The sequence below is a fragment of the Candida pseudojiufengensis genome, assembly GCF_024610245.1.
Source record: "Candida pseudojiufengensis strain CBS 10847 chromosome Unknown scaffold7, whole genome shotgun sequence".
NCBI classification, from domain to species: Eukaryota; Fungi; Ascomycota; class Pichiomycetes; order Serinales; family Debaryomycetaceae; genus Lodderomyces; species Lodderomyces pseudojiufengensis.
Genome location: NW_026261527.1, coordinates 411,019 through 436,807, shown reverse-complemented (window position 1 = coordinate 436,807; position 25,789 = coordinate 411,019). Strand labels below are relative to the sequence as shown.

General features: G+C 29.3%; 10 protein-coding genes across 10 annotated transcripts; 6 read left to right on the top strand and 4 right to left on the bottom strand. All coding sequences in view use genetic code 12, as the record gives it.

Moving 5' to 3' along the window:
* Positions 1–164: 164 nt before the first annotated feature.
* On the bottom strand, positions 165–2,171 carry KGF55_002166 (uncharacterized protein; the record flags this gene model as incomplete). Its single annotated transcript, XM_051756819.1, has 1 exon — positions 165–2,171. One exon carries the CDS (start codon positions 2,169–2,171, stop codon positions 165–167), a length of 2,007 nt encoding a protein of 668 aa, XP_051615154.1.
* A 167-nt stretch (positions 2,172–2,338) lies between these two features.
* On the top strand, positions 2,339–2,863 carry KGF55_002165 (uncharacterized protein; the record flags this gene model as incomplete). Its single annotated transcript, XM_051756818.1, has 1 exon — positions 2,339–2,863. The coding sequence occupies one exon, from the start codon at positions 2,339–2,341 to the stop codon at positions 2,861–2,863; it is 525 nt and encodes a 174-aa protein (XP_051615153.1).
* Positions 2,864–3,069: 206 nt separating this feature from the next.
* Positions 3,070–4,278, bottom strand: ADH1 (Adh1p; the record flags this gene model as incomplete). The annotated part of the gene is made up of 2 exons (XM_051756817.1): positions 3,070–3,883; positions 4,034–4,278. The coding sequence occupies 2 exons, from the start codon at positions 4,276–4,278 to the stop codon at positions 3,070–3,072; spliced, it is 1,059 nt and encodes a 352-aa protein (XP_051615152.1).
* Positions 4,279–4,478: 200 nt separating this feature from the next.
* KGF55_002163 (uncharacterized protein) lies at positions 4,479–4,826 on the top strand (the record flags this gene model as incomplete). Its single annotated transcript, XM_051756816.1, has 1 exon — positions 4,479–4,826. One exon carries the CDS (start codon positions 4,479–4,481, stop codon positions 4,824–4,826), a length of 348 nt encoding a protein of 115 aa, XP_051615151.1.
* A 1,682-nt stretch (positions 4,827–6,508) lies between these two features.
* On the top strand, positions 6,509–8,686 carry RIM13 (Rim13p; the record flags this gene model as incomplete). Its single annotated transcript, XM_051756815.1, has 1 exon — positions 6,509–8,686. The coding sequence occupies one exon, from the start codon at positions 6,509–6,511 to the stop codon at positions 8,684–8,686; it is 2,178 nt and encodes a 725-aa protein (XP_051615150.1).
* A 213-nt stretch (positions 8,687–8,899) lies between these two features.
* Positions 8,900–9,919, top strand: KGF55_002161 (dolichyl-diphosphooligosaccharide--protein glycotransferase; the record flags this gene model as incomplete). The annotated part of the gene is made up of 1 exon (XM_051756814.1): positions 8,900–9,919. The coding sequence occupies one exon, from the start codon at positions 8,900–8,902 to the stop codon at positions 9,917–9,919; it is 1,020 nt and encodes a 339-aa protein (XP_051615149.1).
* An 18-nt stretch (positions 9,920–9,937) lies between these two features.
* Positions 9,938–10,270, bottom strand: KGF55_002160 (uncharacterized protein; the record flags this gene model as incomplete). The annotated part of the gene is made up of 1 exon (XM_051756813.1): positions 9,938–10,270. One exon carries the CDS (start codon positions 10,268–10,270, stop codon positions 9,938–9,940), a length of 333 nt encoding a protein of 110 aa, XP_051615148.1.
* A 1,404-nt stretch (positions 10,271–11,674) lies between these two features.
* On the top strand, positions 11,675–14,185 carry KGF55_002159 (putative lipase; the record flags this gene model as incomplete). Its single annotated transcript, XM_051756812.1, has 1 exon — positions 11,675–14,185. One exon carries the CDS (start codon positions 11,675–11,677, stop codon positions 14,183–14,185), a length of 2,511 nt encoding a protein of 836 aa, XP_051615147.1.
* Positions 14,186–14,451: 266 nt separating this feature from the next.
* On the bottom strand, positions 14,452–15,006 carry KGF55_002158 (DNA-directed RNA polymerase III subunit; the record flags this gene model as incomplete). The annotated part of the gene is made up of 1 exon (XM_051756811.1): positions 14,452–15,006. The coding sequence occupies one exon, from the start codon at positions 15,004–15,006 to the stop codon at positions 14,452–14,454; it is 555 nt and encodes a 184-aa protein (XP_051615146.1).
* An 8,550-nt stretch (positions 15,007–23,556) lies between these two features.
* Positions 23,557–25,197, top strand: GRF10 (Grf10p; the record flags this gene model as incomplete). The annotated part of the gene is made up of 1 exon (XM_051756810.1): positions 23,557–25,197. The coding sequence occupies one exon, from the start codon at positions 23,557–23,559 to the stop codon at positions 25,195–25,197; it is 1,641 nt and encodes a 546-aa protein (XP_051615145.1).
* Between the last annotated feature and the right edge of the window lie 592 nt (positions 25,198–25,789).

Below are 25,789 nucleotides of genomic sequence, written 5' to 3'. Positions count from 1 at the left end.
CAAATCGATAAACCTCTACTCTTTTTAGACGCGTTTGTTCATAACAATTCAAATCAACCAAGTATGGTGAAACGATCGGGCTAAAAATTTATCTTCAGAATATTACATTCATGTCTATTAAATTCGTAGTCTGGCCTGCCAAACTCAGAATTACATACTGTAGATTACAAATCATTTATTGCTTCTAAACAGTATTTGATGTCACTATACACTTTATTACTAGGTTGCCATTGCTTGTAGTCTGCAACTAGATCAAAAAACTTCTTTTTACTGTCTATATGTTTATAACTTAAAAAATCTTGAAGCAAAGACCTCAAATTCCACGGTAGATTACTTTGAAATAATAGCTGATCGTTTATCGTATTACTTGTGGTTATCACGAATTTTTTGGTGGGTTTTATCTTTAATTTTGATTGATGTGTGAGATTGGTAGATGCTAGTCCAAAATTCAAAGCTTCTTGATATATTTGATCATTTTGGAAAATTTGTTTACCAAGTTTAGTTATTTCAATCTTATCACTAATATCTTTGATTATGTTATAGTCGGTTGATTGTCCTAAATTTTTCATTTCACAAATTATCTGTAATAATTTAGATATGAAAGGTATTGTTTCACCTTCGTATAAGTTTCTGTAAATATTGGGATGGTCGTACTGTAAACCCATTGATGAATATAAGGGTATAAAGGGATTACCAACAGAACTTGTAAAGACAAATTTAACGTCATGTGATATTAAAAATTTCATAGACTCGTTTAATTGAATACTTAATGGTGTGTCTTTTCTTTCATATTCAAACATTTCTTTAACAATCTCATTTTCAAGTTGAGTATATGCCCTGTAAACAACTTTCAAAGAATGAGATGGAAATGGACCCAAGAAGTTACCAGACATACTAAGGACTGTTATTTTTTTATATCGTAGATGATGATTTGAATGTAATAATTTAGCTAGTATATTGATTGCCGTTGTACTTGATGTTAAATGACCAACAACGAACAAGAAGTCGCAATTATTTATTTGATCTTTATAATTGTTTAGTAGTTTTATTGAACTTTCCACTGTTTCGTTAATTTTTCCGAATCCTTCTATAGCTATACCTTGTATATCCGCTTCTGAATTCTCGTCGCTTGGATCATTGGACTTGAGCCACGATTTAACGGCATTCGTAGCCATTGTGACAAATTCATTTGCTGTACCAGTATAACCGCCAATTAGTGCCCGCACCATCTTGGTTGGTAGAAAATTGTGAACCCCAATAACAACTAATTTCCTTAGTTTTCTTGTTCTATTTAGTATTTGACGTTGAGTCTTTCTATATAAATGGCTTTCCGTTTTATATCCACAAATTAAGTCATTTGATAAAATTCTCAACTTTGTTTTGGCTGTAATTTCTCTAAAATTTGATTCAAAATTTGGTGAAACAGAATAAATTACATCTTCAGGACTTAAAATTTTTTTTAAGCCATTTTCAAATACTTCATTTATAGATCTAGGTTTATATTTTCTTGATTGAATATGTACAGGAGACTCTTCAGTCGATGTTCCGGTAACACTTAACTCATATGAATCAAAATCGTTACTACCCTTTAAGACGTAATGAAACTCGTCTTTCGCCGTTTCAATAGCTGCTTTTGCAGATGTGTACGCTTCACTCGATTGGTCAGAAACATCACCTTCTTGGGTATCTTGAGTATTCCCTAGGATCCAATTGAACCATCCAAAATAAGAATTTGAGTTACCGGGGCGTTCCTCTTCTTGAGAATTTTCCTTGAGTAATGGTGGGGAGTTTTGAAGCAAAGGGATATGTTCTATCGTATAGGATTCTGAAGATGTGAATGTGAGTGATCTATAAAATGTAAACCATGAGGTTGTTTGAACGGTCTGGGATTCAAAATTATTATTGATTTGAGATTGTTGCTCGTCAACTTTTGATGCGGATGACTTTTTCTTGAGATTGGTTGTTGTTATTGCCGAAGTAGTAACTGCTGCCGTATTATTGTTACTATTTCCATACCATGGGAATATTGAATAGCCACTCGTTCTAGCTTGGTCATTTGAGATTGTTGGGAGTTCTTCAATGAATTCGGATTTGTTGGTCTCGCCTCCTGTCTGTGTATCAATATCAACTTCAGGTGAATTTATATGGGCAGTACCATCCTCTAATGGCATGCTATATCAAATATCTTCTGTTGTATGTAGTTGCTTGATCTTTATCATATACGTCTATAGACTTTCTCAATATAAAAATGATCACAAAAAAACAGCCTCTGTCAAATATAGATTAGATAAACGATCAAAAAAACACAGTACCTTAAAATAAATGACACCTATAATTCATGAACAAAGATAACTGGTCAGATGATATACTTGATAAATTAAAGTTAAGAGATGAAGTAGAGAAGAAAGATTCTGAATATTTCATTGCATATCAGCAACTTATGCAAAAACTAGACTTTTTAAAGCAACAAATTTATCACAACGACTCCTCGTATTCATCAAAATCCCCTTCTCCATCTGCTTTACTAAACATAGAACCTCAACAACAGCCGAGTCCGTCAAACCCTGAAAGAGACATTAATTTCATTGTGAAAGAAAACCAACAGCTAAGAAATGAGAATCATGATTTAATAACGAATCTAAATTCCGTCACTTTGAAAAACGAACGGTTGGAGTCAATAGCGAAAGAAAAAGATTTGAATATCAAGAAGTTGGAGAAATTAAACACAAATTTATCCAAAAAGATAGAAAATTTATTAGCGGAGCTTAAAGAGAAAAATAAAACTATAGAATTGATCAATGATGAAAACTTAATGAATCAAATTCAATTGAATGTTTTACTTAAAAAGAGCAATCAGAATTGAAGTTGTTAAACACGGTCGATCGAGAAAATCTTAAATAATGCTTACAAAGGTTCATTGACAGATCGATTTTACACTCTTCGAAGAAAGGAACTTATCTAATTTGTGAATTATATAATTATTTAAAAAACCCCATCTCATCATCCATCATTCGTCACTCATCACCTATCACTTGTCATCTTTTACCAACTGTCAGCCACCCATATAACTTATTTACTAGTATCAAGAACATATCTTCCCATGATTTTACCAGCATGCATTAAATCAAAAACTTTGGATACTTCGCTCAAACCAGCAATTTTGATCGGGCATTCTACTTTACCTCTGAGGAAAAAATCTAAGGCTTCTTGGGTGTCTTTTCTATTACCGACGTATGAACCTCTTATTTGAATAGATTTAAGAACCGAACTAAAAACTGGAGCTATAACTTTTGCGTTAGCTGGTAATCCTACCAATACAACCTTACCTAATGGTCTGATGTATTCAACTGATTGATTGATAGCTGCTTCCGATACAGAAACATTCAAAACACCATGAGGACCCCCATTTGTAGCTTTCTTAACTGCTTCAACTATGTCTTTTTCAGTTGTAAAATCAATGTAAACTTCAGCTCCCAATTTTTTGACATATTCTCCCTTATCGGCTCCTCCATCAATTGCAATAACTCTATAACCCATAGCAGTAGCATATTGAATTGCTAATGATCCTAGTCCACCAGCAGCTCCAGAAATACAAACCCATTGACCAGCAAGTAAATCAGCAGTTTTTAAAGCTTTATAAACAGTGACTCCAGCACATAATATAGGTGCAACTTTAGCTAAATCTACATCTTTAGGAATTTTTGCAGCTTGTACTGCATCACAAGTAGCATATTGTTGGAAAGAACCGTTGTGTGTGAAACCTGATAAGTCAGCCTCTTGACAATTTGGTTCAGCACCTTGTTCACAATACTCACAATTCATGCAAGATCCATTAAGCCATTTGATACCCGCATAGTCACCAACTTTCCATCCTTTGACATTACTAGTTGTAAAATGTTAGTATAACTACTTTTTTGATATGTTGAAAAATAGTTCAAGACAAATGGCTCAATCGTTATAAAATGAGACTGAATTATAATTGAAACTCAAACACGTTTGTCATGAATATTTCTCCAAAATGGTAGTAACTTACGATCCAACTTTAACGACTTTCCCAGCACCTTCGTGTCCACCAATATGAGCTTTTACTTCACCAAAAGAACCTGACCAAACGTGAGTATCTGTTGCGCAAACCCCGGTATATAAGACATTGACTAATAATTCAGTTGGTTTAGGCTCAGGAACTGGTACATCCTTGTATTCTAATGGAGCGTTGGGTTTTTCAAAGTATACGGCTTTTTGAGTTTTTGGAATTGTGGTTGATGTATCGTCTGACATAGTTTTAATTCTTGATTCAAGTTGCAGCAATAGATTCTTGTAAAATTTATTTTATAGTAATATTAATTAATTTTGAAGGTTTCCTTTTTGGCTTTAACCTCAAACATTTGTAATTTGAGAAAAATGAAGCATTATTTATAGCACATGCTGAGAGTCCAAGATGTTAGATTTTGTGGGTGAACTTTGGTTTAGGCTGGGTAATGCAAATTGATTTAATTTGCCCCTTAAGAACGGAACGTTCAAGTTTAAATTTTAAAGAACTACGAACTTACTTTGAATTGAACGGCGCTTTAAAGTTTCTCTTAGATATCGTAATCGGTACACAAATACCCATTTCCAGTTCAGCTGCTTATCCGATACTACAAAGCAATGACTTAGATCTAAAAACCTTAATATTAAACATGAGCAAAGGTGATTTGATACAAAATTTGCATGATACCGCATCAGGTCCAGTGCCTAAGACACCATCATGCATGAGTATTGAGACGGCTCAAATTTTATTAATAAACGATGACATCAATACGAATGATAATGTTGAGTGGGACTGAATGTCAACTAGTCCATGAGGTAAACTAAAAAACTTCGGAGTTGTTCAACAAATACACAAAATCAAATTTTGAAACGCATAAGTACTAAAAAAATCACGAAACATCATTCGATGTACTACATTAAATTATCCCCTAACCATAATTCGATAAATAAACGTATTTCACCAAGATCATCGTTCAAATCAGGGAATATTTCGATTGCAATGGTGTAAACTATTACTATGTTCAAACGATTGATGATAGCCAATAAAATCATTCCATCAATGACATGTTAAAGTAAAAAGTATTACAAATGATGCAGATAAGGGAGCAAGCTTTTTCGTGCTTTGTTCTCCACAAAATCACCTGATTCAATTCTTGGTGTTTTATATTTTATCAGAGCGGGTTTTATAAGAAAGCTCCTGAACCGTACGAGGTAAAATTCAGATATGGGATTACGTAGTCCGATTCGCATGATTTTAAAAACGTGTGATCTCAAAGATTTTGACCAAATATTCAGGTCTCAATCCAGCTCTGATTTTTTAGTTGTCGTTCTTTTGTAAATAAAAATTGACAAAGGTTTTGTTTACTTTGTATATATTGGCATCGATATTTTGTTATGAAAAATATTTATCAAGAGTGACTTACGAATATAGCTAGTGATTGAATGAGAAGTTTGAAATTTTCCATTTTTTCTCTTCTCAACACCATTAAAATAATCCATGTTGCTAGAATCACCAGATTTTCAGCCTCCAGCTTAAGTTTGAGTAAACACACTTAAAATTTTACTGATACTATCTGCACTCTGCATTATTTTTAGCTATTTGTTGCTTGAATATAATAGATGTTACGAGAGATGAACATAGTATAAAGTCAGTTATGATTTTGAATGTTTCAGATGCAAGGTTTCCAATTTTGTGTCACATTTTTTACTTCACTTGAAGACAATATGAAACAGGGCAAAGCTAAAGTAGTTCAGTGCTCATATACAACGATACCTGACTATGTGAAAACGTTTTGATGAGATATATATTGTATCAAGAATGAAAGCAAAATGGGTTTTGGATAACGCATGATTAGAGCCAATTGATGCAAATGACAAACAATAATTGATCCGCTAAAATTTTGGATTTTTAGTCAGATTTTGGAATTGAATATGGAATATATATCATTGTGACTATTCAAGCACAAATGCTTTAGGATTCCCATATCATACAGGAGTATCGTTAGAACAGACATGGGTATTCATATTAATGTGTTGCCAAATCCGGGTATAATTATTTTAGGAATAGCCTGTTATCAATATCATTAATTGAAATAAGTAATAATGAAAAAGAAATGCCTCGAATAGTTCGTTCAAAGTTGTGCCACGCAAGATATTTGATGATTTATTTGTCCTGTTTTGATAAGTAGTTGACTTTTATCTTTAATTACTCTGTTGGCAGTACATATCTATTTTTCTTGGTCCAATTCGTTTTAGTTCTATTTCACAATCCCTATCAATTGAGAAGTATAGTAGGAACACATAGAATACTCATCGTGAGATATATTGTATTAGTCCTCAAAACTATGATGCATACTTATTCAAATTGACCAGAGGATTGACTTAAGCTTGACTGAATTACCGCGTCTAAGATAAGAGTTATTTGATGAAAAAAATACTTTTAATAATCGAATTTTAACTTTGATCAAAACATCAGTAGATGTCATTGAATAAATTCGTACAACACATAGAACAAAGTCATGTAAATAATGCCCTAAATGACAAGTCTGGAGCAAAAGCTGAGGCACTCAAAGCAATCAAAATTTTAAATCAATTGGTCAAAACTGATAAGGATTCAGCTGAAAATCAGTTATTATCGCGATATGTTTTAAAATATTACGAGGAGTTAAACAAATCTTTGTTTGTTTCTAATAAGATTCCTTGGCTCTCGTGCCGGTCATCGAGGGGCGGGGAAGCATATTATCCAGTGATTGACTTTGGTTCAGGTTTGAGCTCCAATAGTACTATATTTTGGGAAAATTCAAAAGATGATCATCAGAATGAGAATATATTCAATGATTTTGCAAAAGATGGAGACTTTAAGATAAACTCAATTCAAACAAACAATTGGAATAATGATAAATCAAATTTAATGAATTTATACCAAGATTTACTAGCGAATTGTTCATTTGTTTCATCATTCTTAGCATTAGTTGAAGTCGATTTTAACATTCAATCCTTAATTTCACCGTCTAAAGAAGCAACAAAATATATTGTCACATTACATTTCAATGGATGTCGACGAAATGTCGAAGTAAGTAATTATTTACCAACATCATCGCGAGCTGATAGAAATATAATTATAAAATCATTTAGTGATCCAAAGTTATATTGGCCAGCATTCATTGAGAAAGCATATTTGAAGGTCATGGGTGATGGGTACTACTTCAAAGGTTCAAACATGGCTAATGATACGTATTTACTAAGTGGTTGGTTGCCGCAGATAAACACTTTAAAAGATGGATCAAAAATATCGGATTTTAGTGAATTATGGTCCCTACATAGAAAGGGTTTAGTCACGTTGGGTTTAGGAACAGGAAAGCTAAGTGCTTATATAAGTAGTCAGTTGAATTTGATTAGTCAACATGATTATTTGATAGAGAGCTTCAATAATGATTCCATTATTTTAAAAAACCCATGGATTCAAGCTGATATCAACAAGAGATACTTGAAAGTCACTGATTTAATTCATTTTGATTTTTTTTACATCAATTGGAAACCACCAGAAAACTTGAAGGTGTATCAAGAAAATTTTCCATACGTCAGAAAAGAAGAAATGACAATTATTGATGAAACTCAATACTCGATACTGTGTAAAGAAGAAACGTGGGTGTTGGTGGAAAGACATTTACCAGTTAGCGAAAATTTATGGATGAAAATCTTCATTTATGAAACAAATCATAAAGTTGTATCACCAATGAATCAGAAGCAGCATGCCTTCATAGAAACTAATAACCGACTTCATTCAATAAAACTAGTTTCAGGTAATTACACTATTGTCATATCTACTACTAAATCTGCAAAATTTTCGATAAAATCATACGGCTCAGAACTATTCAAACTGAGATATCAATATAAATTTACTCAAATATTTTCAGGCGAGTGGGATATTAATACTTGTGGAGGAAATTGGAAAATGTCATCATATATTGATAATCCACAATATGATCTAGAAATATTAGAAACAACTATAGTATCAATTAGTTTGTATTCTAATTTACCTATCAATTTTCATTTATTTCTTTCAGATAAATCTAAAGAAGGTTCAAAAATTAGAAAATTTGATCAAACGAAATTAATATCTGATGAAAAATATAATTTAAATTTACAATCATCTGAATTTGAATTAGCTCCTGGTTCTTATAAATTATTGATTTCAAATTTCGATCGACAATATGGGACATATAAATTTGTAATCAATTCTTCGAATACCATCATGAATAATCTCATTATTAATAGAATACCTACAACTTTATCGTTATATAACCTAGAAAGGACATTTTCATGGAATAGTCAAAACAGGCATAAATTATATTTTTCAACAATTGAAATAAACACAACAATTATAATTCGGTTAAATCATTTTAATGACATTTTTGATGAATTTGGATTATGTACAGAATATAGACCAGCATTGCGTGCTTCCATTTTTAATGCTACAACCAAACAACCAGTATTGATAAATGAAGAGTTTAATGATGATGTATTATACGGATTGTTTGTTGACGTAAAGTTGAAAGAAGTTGGTGAATATATCTTATTATCTGAACGATTTGAGTTGGGTGAAGGGAAGGTTGTTGTTAGAATCTCAAGTGACAAAAGTATTGTAACTCGATAGTCTCATTAATAGATATTTGTAAACGAATATACACATAGTCAATTAGTTGTCTCGAATCCGAATGGTAATTTGATTATAGATTTGTAAATGGTAGCACCTCTTACTTTGACAAGTGTTTTGAAACTTGTTCTATTTTTTAGAACCGTGTTTGTTGAAATTCGATTCAATTTTTTTTCACAACAGGAACACTTTAAACCAACCACTAAAAACAATATGAAATCATATTCAATTGTTTTAATATTAACAGTTTTATATTCAATAGTATCATGTGGACTAACTAGTGAACAATTGACTAAAACATTAAAACAATCAAAATCAAAATTATTACCAATAAATGATGAAAATTTTGAAAATATATTAAATGGTAAAAGAGATTATCATATTGTAGTATTTTTAACAAGTGAATCATCTCAAATTAATTGTGTATTATGTCATGAAATTGCACCTGAATTTCGAATTATTGCTGATTCTTGGTTTAAAGATCATCCAAATGGAATTGAAATAAATCAAGAAGAATTGGAAAAAAATAATGATTCAAGTAAGAACATTTACTTCTTCAAGTCTGAATTTATGGAATCTAAAAAGTTTTTCAGTTTATTACAATTAAATAATATACCCAAAATTTTCTATTTCCCACCAACTAAATCAAATGCTGCAAATACTTTCCTTAAAGAAAAACAAGAATATCAATTTTTTCAAGGAGATCACAAGAGTTTAATGTTAAATTGGATTCAAGATTTAACTGGTCATAAATTAAATTTATATATACCTATAAATCAAACTAAATTAATTGTGCATATTTTGATTGGATTTTTTACAATGTTTTTTATAAAAAGATATAGAAGTTATGTATTTATAGCATTACAATCAAAAATTTCATGGAGTATAATTTCATTAGTTACTGCATTATTATTTACTACTGGATATATGTTCAATAAGATTAGAGGATCACCTTATGTTATTGAACATCAAGATGGTAGAACTGAATATATTTTACCAGGACAACAAAATCAATTGGGTATTGAAACTCAAATTATGTCTTTCTTATATGGAATTTTAAGTGTATTGGTGATTGTTTTAATTAAAAGAGCACCAGAAATTAAAAATCCATCTGTTTCTTTGATTTTGGTGGTGGTTGTAAGTGCTTTAATATTCATATTATTTAGTTTGCTATTATCAATATTCGGGTTAAAAGGTATTGGATTTCCATATAGATTTATTAGATTTTTTTAAAAGGTACTTAGTAAAAACTTAAATTTTTTCATTTATCTTGGTAAACCTATTATCTATTTGATCTAATTTTTGTAAATTTTTCGTTAATCTTTTAGATAATTCATGAATTTTATCAAATATTTCTAAAAGTTTTTTTTCATCTATTACATTTGAATCAATTGATTTTTTAAATGAATTTAATCTATTTTCAATAATTCTTAATCTTGTTAATAATATGATTTGTGATTGATTTAACAGTTCGAAATTGTCATTTAAATTATCTAATGAACCACTGAGTATTGAGTGAGCTGTTAATTCTATTGCGTGTAAGTCATTGATTGAATCCTTATTGTTATGATTTGAATCATTCATGAATTGATGAATAGTCTCTATCTTGAAAATGAACAACGTCAATACATTTATCGAAATTGATTAGATTTCTAGTTTGATTTAAATTTTAAAAATCTAACTGAAGTTCTCTCGTTCAGACTAAACGATTAAATAGTAAGCAAATTATTTACTAGTTGATACAATTCAAAACGATGTCAATACGAGAAGTTTGCAAATATGCATGATGAATTCATTTATCTGAGTTATTTGTATTTAAGTTTATTGATAGATTCTCTACATAGAGCACTAGCTATCGCAATTATTTTTCGTTTCATGGTGCACCGACATAATTTCTAACCAATATTTGTACTTATTTTAGCCAAAACTTTTGAATCTGAGTTGAATTTGGTATTTTTTTATCAGAAGGTTAGAGCAGAAATATCAATTGCAGTGTTGTTCAAGTTGGTAGAGAATATAATAGTCCTGATATTGTCAATGTCCTTGACAGAAGGTTCAAAATTATTGCGGAATGTTTGGTGAATGGTGCACCTAGTGATTCTTTATTGTTCGTGATAAAAGCATGGATATTTATTGACTGAAATATATCACCATCTATAAATCTTCTGTCCGCCATTAAATTCACCAATTTTTGAGATACAATTTTGGTCGATTCTGAAGATGGTGATATGTTTGAGTCGATAAATGCCCATGCTTTAATCACGAACACCATAGCAGTGAGACCCCAACAAGTTGCCATCTGAAATGATTGACATATGAGGTAGGTTAAGTTGAAATTCAACTTAATATCATATATCAAAATACTCAAGATAAGATGTTGAATCTTACCAAAGCAAAGAAATAAAAAAATAAATTTTTACGAGATTAGGCTAAAAGTAAAATTCAATTGATAATTTCAAGCCGCATATTAGTTTTTTTTTTAAGGAATGATATTATAAAGTTTAAATTGAATTTGATACTATTCATACTACTGTTAAGGAAATTATAAAGTTGATAAACTCAATCATAGTTTGATATCTAGTTTTAGATGGACTAATCAATTACAATTGGCTTTTTTCCCACTTACAATTAGATTTTTTGTTCCACGATCTGTCTCAAATCTGTATATCGATAAAAATCATATGAAAAAGAGAAGAACAATATTTATAACACAAAATAGATTTACATGTAAGTAGTAAATAGAAAAAGTATCATACATAATTTCATTTTTATATCAGCAATACAACAGTTAAACCAACAAGTAAAAGTACTATTGGATTAGAATAAATAATTTCAACAGAATAGCATAATATCAAAAATTAAGGATAAAGTATTTAAAAAAGATTAGAAGTAAATATAAAATTTAGATCAAACTCAAGCATTTCAAATTACTTTTACTTTATAAACTTTTGAATTAAAATTCAAGCAACCAATCCTTAAATTACTTTCATGAAACTTAATGATTCCAAAAATCCTGAATTTGAAGATACTAGAAATATACCTTTGGCAATGACTCAAGAACAATTAGATAATATGGAACATAAAATATTATATAGACAAATAAAATCTTTAAAAGTTGGAGAATTAGAAAGGTTTAAAATACATTTTAAACCTCATGCTGAAGGTGATGTTATTGTTTTGCCACCTACATTATGGGTTAAAGTTAAAAATTTGGAACCAGTTTCAAAAAGAGCAATTTATTTGGGTATGTATCAATATAAAAACTATTATTATATTTTTTACGAAAATTCTCATACTAACCTCATTTTAGCTGGTCCTTATATTTTATATGTTGATTGTCGACTGTCAGACTATGATCCAAATGTAAAATATTTTGTTACTGCTGATCAACCAGTATTTGAACCACAATTATTACCAGGTCAATCATTTTATGTTCAATTATCATGTCATACTCTTAAAAAGGATTATTGTTGGATAGTAGATGTTATTTCACAAATCATTTTTAATAATAAAATAATGATTGATTTTGAAATTACAGTAGGTACTTCAAAACAAGTATTACATGATGCTGCACAACCAGATAATAAAATTTTAAATTCTGATAAATATGGAACTTTCCATCCATTGTTAAATGTTGGTAATTGGGATACTGAAGATTTATGGAATTTACCTGTATTGCAACAAAATAAACCAAAACATTTGGTAATACTATGTCATGGATTACATTCAAATTCAAGTGCTGATATGTTATATTTAAAAGAACAAATAGATAAATCAGCTAAACATTTTAACGAAAATGAAAATGAACAAGTGGTTGTAAAATCATTCTTTGGAAATGTGGGGAAAACTGAGAGAGGTATAAAATATTTGGGAAGTAGAGTGGCTGAATATATTGTTAAGTTGGTTACTGAAAATGATTCATCAAATAACAGTCAATTTACTAAAATTTCTTTTATTGGTCATTCATTGGGTGGTTGTGTACAAACTTTTGCTATAGCTTATTTAACGGTTAATTTTCCATGGTTTTTTGAAAAAATAAAACCAATTAATTTTATAACGATATCTTCACCATTACTTGGAGTAGTAAATGAAAATCCATTATATGTGAAGTTAGTACTTAGTGCAGGATTTGTTGGTAAAACTGGTCAAGAATTGGGATTGAAATATTTAGAAAACAATTCAAAACCTTTACTATTACTACTTCCTACAGGCTCAACTCATAAGATTTTGAAAAGATTCATACGAAGAACAGTTTATGCAAATGCTATAAATGATGGGATAGTTCCATTAAGAACGTCTTCGTTATTGTATCTCGATTACAAAGGTTTGGCACCACTTTTAAAAGCTGATAATAACTTAGAAAATAGTGATAAAACAGGAAAAGTTCCAAAATCAGTTGAAAAAGAAAATACATTTTCACCAATTCAAACTTTCTTATCATATTTCATGCCTCAAAAGCAAAAGGGAGATGGTGAACAATATAAAAATTTTCAAACTACTCTGAATAAACCTGAAGAAGATGATGAAGAAAATGAAGGAGGAGATGAAAAAAGAGAAATTGATGGTATTCCACATTCAACATTTATAAGTAGTGCAGCTTCATTAATTTTACCACCATTACCATCAATAAAATATATAACTGATCCAACTTCAAGAGAAAATGTTATAATACATGATAAATTATATTATGAAAAAGATTTACCAAAACGAAATCCCACCGATTTAAATGGTAATGAAAATATATCATTAAAAAAAAGATTATTAGGAAGTATAGATTATGATGATTTAGAATATGTTGAAGAAGAAATAGCTCGTGAATATCATAAAAATATGGGATGGAGAAAAGTTATAGTAAAATTAAAACCTGATGCTCATAATAATATAATTGTAAGAAGAAGATTTGCAAATGCTTATGGATGGCCAGTTATTCAACATTTAGTAGAAAATCATTTTTCACTGAATCTTTTAACTAAAGATCTTACCACCACCACCGTCAAAGATCAACAACCTCAAATGAATTCAATATCAAGTAATGATTCATTAGATGAAGAAATAGATTTAACTAAATTAATATCAAGAGATATAATTATTCAAAAAAATAATGAAATAGATAAATCAAATACCGAAGAAGAAGAAAATTCAATTAATACTCAATGGATAAATTCAAAAGATAATGCAGAATCTTTATTTGCTTTAGGAGTAACTGGATTATTAGGTGAAGTAACAGGAATGTTTGGAGATTTTAGAGATCAATTATATAATTATAGTATAAATCCTCCAAGTTTACCCCTTATTGGACAAATCCCAATACCTTCATCATTAACTTCTCCTGATAATAATAATAATAATAATAATAATTTAAAAAAATTATCTAATGCTGATGAATTTGGTGAAGGTATTAATGGGATTTCTAAAAGAAATAATTCTGTTACGGGGAATCTAGTTGATGATTCTGGTGATTTGGGATTGAATAATGGAGTAATGAGTGAATTTCTATAAATGAAATTTAATGGATAATTAACGTTAGACAAATCACGTTTAGAGACAGATCATTTCCCTCGTTTGGTTTTCTGTATTCTTATACTGTCTTATCTTTAAAGACTTTGTCTTCTTCAACTTTCTCTTTCATTGCTATCCCAAAAACATCTAAAAAGCTGAGCACACATTAGCTAAATCATTATGTTTGACCTCGGTGCTAACGGTTCATCTCCACATGATCTCAATCCAGTATGAATTGTAAGAATGAATTTTTGCTTATTAATCACTTATTCCATCTCAACGTCTTCTTCTTCTTCCCCCTCTGCTGCTATCTCCCCTTCTCCATCTTCTTCCTCTACTCCTTCTTCTTCATCTTCTTCATAAGTTTGTTCAATAGGAAATAATTCTTGAATCTTATCAATAATTCCTTGACTTTGTTCTTCATTAAATCTTTCTTCACAATCTTCAATTAATAAATATAAAACAACTAAACTTCTAGGTAATTGATTCATAATTTGTAATTTTTCAACTTTCATTAATTCAAATTGATTTAAAAATTCCATCATTTTTTTAAAATTTTCAATTGTTGGTTCATTAATTAAATTCGAGTTTGAATTTTGTATAAATTGTAAAATATCTTTTGTTATTATTTCAAGATTTATTCCACATTCTGTAAATCTATTTTTTCTTTTTGTTTGTTGTTGTTGTTGTTGATTTTGTTGATTTTGTTCTAATTCATCTTGTTGAGTAAATGTCCAATTATATTTTTGTTTTATAGCATTGAGATGTTCGGCTACTTCAAAATTTGATAGGAATGCTTCTCTTTCCTTCAATATTTGCATTGGGTTAAAATATGGTTGAATCTTAGCTGGTAGATGTTGTTTTGAAATTTGAGATGATTGATCTTAATTATGTTTGTGTTACTGTTTTGCTTAAGTATGCACGTTCGGATGTGTTTTAGAGTTTTGCAAAAGTTGAATTCAGAAATCAAGTTAAATGATCGATCTTTATATGATAGGGTCGAGCCTTCAAGCTTAGTCATGTACCGGTTTTATAAGTAATTGAATTTACTTTTGATGCTGAGTTATGGTTAGTCTCTCTCTACTGAATCTTAAAAGCCTTCGTTTTTGATATTAATCAACCTTTCAACAACTTTTTGCACAAAAATGCGACGATATATAACTTTAAAAATTTCAAATCATAGTTGGGAGCTTAACGCATCAATGAGCGTTGAAAATAAATCATATTGTACACGTGAAGAATAGACAACAGAGAGAACAATGTGTAGCTTACTCGAAAGGTCATTTGGATTCTTTACTCTCCTTCATTTTCGAGGTGAATTTTTTGTACGTAGGTTAAGATGTTGCAATATGAAAAACAACCACGAGAATCTCAAAAGACCAGCCAAGACCTAGACCAAAACTTCTTTTTTTTTTCAATATTAATTGTTTATTAGATCAGTAGTCTAGCTTGCTAAACAGTAAAAGAATAAACTTAATCTATAGAGGAAAGATTTCTAACTAATAATTTCTATATACTTGTTTTGTAATATAATCTTGAATTAGCAATTATGGATCACCATCTAAAAACCTCTGCATTTTTTTATATATTTTTCATTTTCTTACTATATTGTCTTTTAAAATGTTCATGATTTCATTTTGATAAAGTGTTTAAACTGAATCAAAATGTAGGAATACCGGTATCCATTTGTTAATTTGGGTGTCGGAGAGCTCCAGGCTCTCCGGCTGAGTTCGTCGGAACCCATTTAACCTAAATAAAGCTTTCAAATACCGGTTAATATTTGTCATTTCTGAAGGTTGTAAAGTTAAGTTGCATATTAAAATTCTCAGTTGTAACCTACGATTTCTTGGTCCAATCTGTTGCCACAACAATTTTGATGCCCGACATTGAAATATTAGGTGGTTTGACATTGTTCTTGCAGGTAATTCTTTTTTGCAAAGATTGCATGTCCGAATGTTTCTTTCTTTATATCGAAAATGTCCAAGGTTTAGTCTATGAAAATAATCCAAATCATATGGATATAATCTTTTGGCTTTGTTTAACATTTTGAAGAAGGTTTTCCAATCTGTTTCTGTGAATCGCATTTCTCTAGTCCAACCATCTGGGATGATGCATTGTCTTGCGTTAAGTTGGTGTTTTCGGGATCTTTGTTTGTAAGTTTGGAGATCCTCTAAAGTTGGATTGTTAGTTTGTTCTAATGTGATTGCATTTCTCTTGCGTGATATTGATTCTTCGAGATTAGTTGTTACGTTATTGAGAATCCCTTTTCTATATGGTTTGGTTATTTTAAACCAAGCATGTAAACACTCCTTTTCAAAATGATCAAAATGGTCTGACTTGTTTATGATTTGTTTGATGTTTGTTGTTGGATCATTCTCCACTGCTGTGGTGAGAAAATCGTACCAATAAGGAGTTGTTAGTTCGTCTTTTTGGGCATCATATTTACTTACCCAATGATCATCCACTAGTTGTTGTATTTTATTGCGCCATATAATATTGTGCTTCTTTACCTATTTACGACAAAGTTTTCAAACAGGACTCTGATTTAAACCATCAATCAAATGCAGGAGTATAAACTGGAAGGACTTGGCATTTTATAAGTTGGAATAATACTAAATATCGAGTATACAAATTTCATCAAGCTCAAGTATGCAGTTATAAACTAAAAAAATGCAACCTTTGAACAGAAAACTTTAATTTTCCTGAAACTTTCAAGTTTTAGTATCTAAATAAAAGGTTTTGAGTTTGGTCCAAATATTTTATAAGTTTTTCAATTATTAAATTTGATTATGTCGAACTAAAAATCTTTAAAAAGTATCCTTAGTTTAAAAGTTCTAACTAAAAGTGTTTAAAATTTAGCGAACTTTAGATCTGTCACTAAAGTTCTTTCTGTAATCTCGTTTCACAATGTAAGTTTTCTACAAGTTGAATACAAAGAGTAAGCAATTCATCAGCAAGATCTATTTCAAACTTGTTGAGTAAGACCCCCAGTTTCTATTTCAATTATTCATTCAAAGATAGGACAAGCTTTTGAAGTGTATATATGTTCCCTTTTCAAATGTCATAACTTTCGAAAAATCATCAGCTAAAAATAAGCACTTGCATATAAATAAGTATAATGTTTTATAATATCTCCGATCTACACATATGCATCTCAAAAACTGCACAAAATCTAAGTACATTTAACACATTCTGCATAAATATTTTTAGGGGGTGTTAATATTAAGTTTGATATTTGATTTAAGTTTTTTGGTTTCAAACTCTTAATGAAACTACTAGGATAATACTTTAGACAACTCTGACTAAAATGAATAAATCAGGTATCGGTATCCTGTGGAATAGCTGGAAATTTGTTTCATGTGAAAGAAAAATTCATTTGAGCTTTGTTTTTCTGTGTTGAAACTTACAAATTCCATACCAATGTTTGTTTTATTTGTAGTTGATTGTAAAAACGTTCCTTACATTTGTTTTGCATTTCCGTTGATATAATTTTTAAAACAACATTCATTCACCGAAACAAGAATTGCTGGGTACCTTTGATCGTTATCAATAACCGAAAGAATTAGTAGCTTAATTCAAACTTATGTTTTAGATATCGAATTTTTCACATAATTCAAACTAATACAAATCATTGTGAATCTACTTCTTGGTTTTGATATTTTTGATCGTTCTCTGGCCAACCAAGATAAGACGTAGTCTCGTACAGTGTCAATCTATTAACCCATTTTGGATATAATGCCAAAAAAAGGATATGCTTCACAACATATGACGTAGTAATTGCATCGTTGGATTAGCTTTTGAAAATCCAAAATGTGGATTTTTTTTCCCAAAAAGATATAATCTACAAAATACTTTTTACGAAAGTTTATATTTTTTATGTTTTGGCGTTTTGTCAATTTCGTTAACTTCTAATAAAACCAGCTGGCAAAATCAAAAAGTTGTTGATCTTATAAATTTGTTCTATAATTGTTGATCAAAGATTTACTAGTTATGAATGTTTCTAAAAATAGATGAACATAGCTCAAGCAAAACCAATCGCCTCGTAATTGCTTTGATGTAAAAATTAACGAGCGAGCACGATAAATTTGTGGGTTATGCCTAGCACCAAGTTTGATTGTTTTTGAGACACCATCTCAGAAAATGCTTTCTAGCCTCACTTTTGTTAGTACACAGGATGTTTTTTTTTCTCGAAATTAGAGATTTTCAAATTCTCTACATATAATTTGCAATTATTCTTGCTTCGATTGCCAGTAAAATCAGTTGCATAGTTATGATACGAAAAGACCTGAAAGTAACAGGATAGCTGGAGAACGGAATTTGTATTAACAACTGCAAAAGCCTCGTTTATCTCGGACACTTGGGAAGAATATATTTTAAACAAAATTCCGTTTATTCATCTATCAAGAATTGCGTTTTGGACAAAATAAAAGTATCAAAACCATCGTCTTTTATTTTGGAATCTAAGAGATTTAACTCAAAATCGGAGATGACAATATCGTTCCAAAAACTTATCGTCTCACAACGAATGCTTAATGGAATAATTAAATTCGATTAAATGAAACAAAGATCAAGAGGATGCTATGACTTTTGTTGACTTCATCTTGAATCTTAAAAGAAACATACGATCGTCAAAAGTCAAGCAGTTTAATTCAATTATTTTTTACAATTTGAGTAAGTGCCAGACTTTAGAAAAGAATTTTATAAAAACGCAATTTTTTAACTTTATCAAGGCATTTTTCGTTATTCTATGACTGTAAGTATACATCAGGTCTTACATGATCTTACTCAAAAAATCAGGGATCGTTGTTCGTATCGTAGCTAGCTATTGCTTAATCTTTTCGTATCATAACTAGCTTTTGATTAAACTTTTCTCACTTACTTCAAACTTTTTAATGCCTTAACATTTTTACTAAGATTTATCTTATTGTTCTTCACTATACTTGCTTAAACGCACTTATACAATTTTTTGTTTAATAGATTGTCTTCAGCTTGAACCATGCATCTGATCTTAATTGTCTACTTTTTTGTGCATAAACTTCAATCACCAAGTAGTTTTTATACATCTTGTAGTCTTTCGACTTAAATTTTCATTACGATAGACTAGCTTCTTTTATTTATATGCAATGGTTGGTTTCTTGAACTTTACCTTAGATCTTAACCTTCATTACATTTGATATTTTTTGACTAAAAAGCATTTCTAATGAAAAAATATGTTATAATTCGTTAACAATCTTATTTCGTTATGTACCCTTGAACATTGTAGGGTGCAAAATACATTTCCAAATTCCAACCGATCAATTTTAACAATCTAAGCAAGCTTATGTGATCTATTTTCAGCACTCATTAGCAGATATTTGGGGACAGCATATACTATTGTATATAGAGTATGAGGCTATTGCAAGACAAATTTTTAATCCGCTGATTCAGAATGACATTCGCCTCGCTCCCTAAAATTTTAGTACTCAAAAAGATTGTTCAAATTAATTAACCCAAATGCAAAGAAAAGACTTGAATATAAAAAATTATTGTTAGTTAATATGTAATATAGGCTATTATCTTATTTACAAAAAGCTGTAAAATATTATTCGTTCCTTCTTTGCTGTTCTATATTATTTTTTGAATCGCCAATCACAATAAAAAGTATGCTAAAGCCTAGAATTGAAAGGTCCAATGGGATAATCTCAAATAGCTTGATGTTATTAAATTAAATTAAATTGTAGAAATCAGGGTGCTTGTTTTCTAGCCGCAATGGTATGTGTATGAAATCATATACAGAAAGTCATGAACATATATATGATCAATATTTATTTATTTGTATTTCATTCCAAAACTCTCGCTATAGTCAATGTAATTCAAAACAAACAAATCAAGCAAAGTTAAAAAAACAGTAGCACAAAAATAACATATAAGAGCTTGTACCTATCAGGCTAACAAGCTTAGAGTGTTTTACTTTTAGTCTTTTGAGCTTTGAGCTTTAACTATCTCTTATTAATTTTAGCGCTAAAGACTCAGAAATTTTTACCTTTTGAGGGTATTGTATTGGCTAAATTGAATTCAGTACTAATTCGCCCAACGAAAAATATGTGATACCGAGGCATTCTCAATGTAAACTTATGACTTTTGTCCGGTCCACAAGTTCCTTTCATAAATACATTTATTGTAACGAGCAAGAATCAAATAAGGTTTCGGTATTGAATTATACTTGCCATTTGTCATAAGGTGTACTTCGCGAGGTGTACCTTAAAAGAATATAAGCGATTCGACAAATGTAATTCAGCATGAAACGTCTGATTCTCTGGGTTTTACAATTATATTTTTGAATGACTTTCTAGTTGATGCTGATTTACTTACGAAATTAAGATGAACATGATTAAAGAAAAAAAGGATCAAGATGACGTACTTATTCACCAAGGGACTTCCTTTAATATCTTCAAATGAAACTCTGTCTTTTACTTATGTTGAAATTTTTTTTTTCACGGAACTAAAATTTATTTGAAATTTAGATTTAATGTTTAAGCCCGGTCAAATACGAGAGAATCGATGAAGATGTGAATGAGAAAGAAAAGGTTCAAAAGTAAAAGAACATCGTAAGCATTTAATTTTTTTTTTTTGTATTCTTTTTGTCTACTGTTTTAAATGAAATCGCCATATGTGAAGGCAATTGCTTTCCTCTAAATTATGTTTTACTTCGGTTTCACTTTGATACAAGCAAATGGTACTAAATTAAAACTCAATTACATTGAATGGATTTTATTTTTTATGCAGCTCAATCACATTTTTAACTCTACTGTGCAAGGATTGAAAGATGAAAAACTACTCTTACATATACCTTTTGACCTGACGCAGTCGAATCAAAAACCATAAATTGATTACTTGATGATATCATACCATCATTTGACTACTTATAATGAAGAAGATTAATACTTATTTAAAGATTTAGTAATGTCTCATGTTTTGTTAAGGGGTGTTTTTTTGATTTTAAAACCGATGATTCATATTTTTGAAACACCTTTGTTGTTTTTGAAACTATTTTTTTGTATAGGCCCATCGGAAGTAATGCAAGAAGTAAACAAAATATCATGCTCTCTGATATTGTGTATCGTTGGTATTGAGGCAGTAAAAAAGATACAAAGAGCTTGTTTGTTTAATTGTATCATTCGCCACTAATCTTAGCTTCTAGTCTTTGAGATCAAGTCCAAATTTTCAAAATTAAATTTTCTTGGTGGTAAAACAATTGGATTAGAAAAGTACTCTTTCATTTTTAAAATACTCATCGGTATAATATATAAAAGAGATGAGTAAAAGTGTCCACATCAATTCATATAGTGTGCAACTGTCAAATTCTTTTCGCAAAGGGAAATCTGATTCAAGCCAAAAAGCCAAAAAGCTAAAGGAATACAAAAGTGATTAAACTTTCAAATTTCCGTAATATTTAAACTTTTTTTTTGATACATAGAAAATGAAGATAGAAGAAAGTTAAAAAAAACCAATAAAAATAAAGTTCAAAACAAGACAATATACATTGACTTTTTGCTATTTAAACCAACATTTTGAAGCAAGATAGATAGCAACGCCAGTTACACCCATGTCTTTCTCAATCCATAAGTACAACCAGAAAATCTGAAATTTTGGGGATATATGAAAGTGGTGGCTATGAAGTGAGTCAAAGTACAAAAATAAAATTTGTTGGTTTCAGTTGCAATTACTTATTTCCGTTATATTTCCATAAGATTTTAAGCTTGAGATATTTTTATAAAGAAAAGTCAAAGAAAAAAAAACAAAGAATTGAACCCTTCGTAAAAATTTGTAGCCTATTTGAATATCTCTTGTCAAAAACCAATCGGGTGTAAAATATTTAAAAAAAAATAATATATGTACATTGCTTGCACATATGCACTACTTTGTTTTGTTAGCATTATGTACATTAGTTTAAAAGTTAAGATAAGATACATATTAGCTTAAACTTGTACTAAAATCAAAGGTTATTTTCCATTTGAATCTCTTTCTTATTGTTTTTTTTTGTGCTACTTTTTTTTGGTTTCAGATTAAATCTTTTCAGGTTATAAACAAAGAGCTCTGGTTTTTTTTTTAACCGCCCTGAGGGAAAATGGTATGTTTTTTATTGAGGTTGTTAAAGAAAAACAAAAACAAAGAAAGAAAGTAGATCCCAGGGCGAACATCTTTCCCTTTCTATTGTTTGTTAAGATTTTCAAGGCAATAGTTTCTTTGGAAAACTAAGTCTGGAAATATCATGTTTTTGTAGACTCTAATATGAATTAATAGTATCAACTCAGATTTTCACAAACACTTATTTAAACCTCAGTCCAAGATCGGACTTAGTTTGTATCGTATCTAACCCAAATCTACTATGAGATCTAACCTTTATTACACAAAATCTAAGGTTTGTACAAAAGAAAAAGATAAAATTAAGGTTCAAAATTAACACAAAACTGTAGCTCTAGCTTTATAGTGAAAAAAAAAAACTAAAAAAAGAAAAATAAAAATACATTCAAAAAAGTACATATTTTTTCATAATTTACCCATTGGACTTAACTTCACTCTACTTAAACAAGATAGTCGTTGTTGGAAATATAACATAGCATTTTCAACTCAAACGATTCGTGTTAACAAAAGTCACACCTTCGAACTATTGAAGCAACATTTGCTCATTAGAGAGTAATGATGAGTTTTATTGCTATTGAAATATATCGAAGTATCACTCTGATTCAGGATACGAATTGAAAAGATCTCTGAAACATTATATCCCTCTCAATAATCACATTCACATATCGCTGAAAATTGTTACGTCTCTAAAACATATATTGGTGTTCCAAATAGAACCAAATTTCTAATTTTTTAATTTTTGTTTAATATTTTTAAATTTTTAATTCATTCAACATTAAGGTTTTGAATAAAAAATATAAACTAAAAAGAAATGCATAAAGTATAATAATTTTCCATTATGTACATTATGAAATAAATCTCATATTCAATCAAAATCTCTTTATGATTATTTAAAAATTTTTTATAAGTATATTATTATATATTCAAACACACCCTGTAATCAAAATTTTTTATCTTTTAGTGGTTAAATATATATATATTATAAAAAACCACTTTTGGATCATTCTTTCAACAACACAATTATATCAAGACTCAACATCACAATTGACAGTCTTTTCAATTCTACCATTTATAAGTTCAAAATCCATATAAGAGTACAATACTTTCAGTTTTAAGTCACTACCATATATCCATTTTCAACTATCAATATTTTACAACATTAGTCTCCTTGTGACAAAAAATTCAAATTTTCTTCCTTCAAAATTTTTAAAAACTTATTATAAAGTAGCATCTATATTCCAAAGAAAATGTCAGATGGTACACCTCAAAAGAGAATTAGAGCTTCAGGAGAAGTTTTAAATTTTTTAATAAGTGAATTCAACAAGAATCAAAATCCAAGTCCTGATCGTAGAAAATTTATAAGTGATAAAGCATCAATGAATGAAAAAGCAGTTAGAATTTGGTTTCAAAATAGAAGAGCAAAACAAAGAAAACATGAAAGACAATCAAGTACTGTTTTAGGTGGTGATTTATATAATCATCAAGATCATCATATAACAAATAATGGAAATAATATAAGTTTTTATTCAACAAATTCGTCAATAAGCTCATCGAATGATTCATTATCTTCACCATCAAGATTAAACTCAATTGAAGTTAATGATAATTATTGTTGTATTGATTCAAGTTCATTATCAGTTGGATCATGGCAAAGAATTAAAAGTGGGATTCATGATGAAAATTTATTAAAAAATAATTTAATTAATTTATCACCTTTTACTTTAAATGATATAATGCAAAATGTTGATTTATTAGTTATATTATCCAAAAAGAATCATGAATTAAATTATTTCTTTCTGGCTATATCAAATGGTTCTAAAATTTTATTTAGGATTTTTTATTCATTAAATTCAATTATAAATTGTTCATTACATAATAATAATTCAACAAATGATGAAAATATTAGTGGCACCACTACATATGAATTAAAATTGAATCTTAACAAACAACCTAAATTTTCAGTATATTTTTTCAATGGCATCAATTCAACTACAAATCAATGGTCTATATGTGATGATTTTAGTGAAGGTCAACAAGTATCTCAAGCATTCACTGATCCAATCAATACTTTTGCAAATCAAAATAACCCATCATCAAACATTCCACATGTTATTGTAGGTACAAAACATTCATTAAATTATTTATGTCGTTATATTAATGAGAATAATGTATTTAATCATAATAATCAATTCGGAAATTTCCAATCTTCAAATAATTTTATAACGGCAAATCCATCAGATGTAATAGCACCTTTAAAACATCATTCATTTGATTATGATTTAAATCAATCAACAAATTTACAATTCACAGATCCATTATATAATCCACCAAATTCTTCAACTTCAACTGCATCTTCATCAAATTTCATTTCTTCTTTACCAATAGATAATTTCACAAATTTAACAAATTCAAATTTTTCATCAAATAATTTATCAAATAATTCATCATCTATAACAACAATGACTAATAATACCAACACAACAAATATAAATGAATCACCATTTTCTGTTAATTCAAATCAATTTTATCATTCAGATACTCCACAACTGACTCAATCTTTTCAAAATTTAACTACAACTCATACTACAGACAATAATAATAAATTATCTGGAGATATAAATATAAACAATATCAAATCGACAACTACTCCAGATGAAATTTTTAATCAAACAAAAGATTTAAATTCATATACTCATCATCAACAACAACCACAACAACCAAATAATATTGGAGAATTTGATTTTAGTGAGTTTAGTGGTAGTCATAATAATGGAATAGATTCATCAAATTCTTTATTAACTAATCCAAATCTTTTAAATTCAATAGGTGTTTTAACTTCTCCAGCTCATCATCAACCAACCATTGATTTTATTGATTTTGGTAATTAAGAGATTCAATAAAATGGTAAATATATACAAATAATAGCATAGACAATAATATTACATCTTGATGATGTGATTTCCATCCTTTTTTAGAATGAAATGAATGAAAGTTTGTGGAGATATCGCATGGTTTTCTTTTCTTTTTCAAATGTGACTTTCTTTATTATTTATTCAAAAAAGTGTTAATTTAATAAATCGATTTAAAGTGTTTTTTAATCAAAAATGTTTTATATTTTTTCAGTTCTTCAAAAGTTATAAATTTAATAAGTTTTCAAATATAATAGTGTGTGTTTCTTTAATTGCAAAGATTTTAATGTGTGTATAAATAAAATAGAAATTTCAAACTTGTCAATAAACAATTTTCAATGTTTCGAGTGTTTTCTTCTACTGTTCTCGCTGTGGATCTTGCATTGTTGGTGATGATTATCAAATGAGATTTTAAGTGACAAAATGAGAATTAGAACGTCCACTCTAAATAATTCCTAATTCAAAAGAAACTTCATGGAATTTTTTACCATATTTGGATTTTGAACTATGATATCTCGTATTTATAAAGTTGTCTAGTTTGCTAAACAGTGATAGAGGAAAGATCATTAAT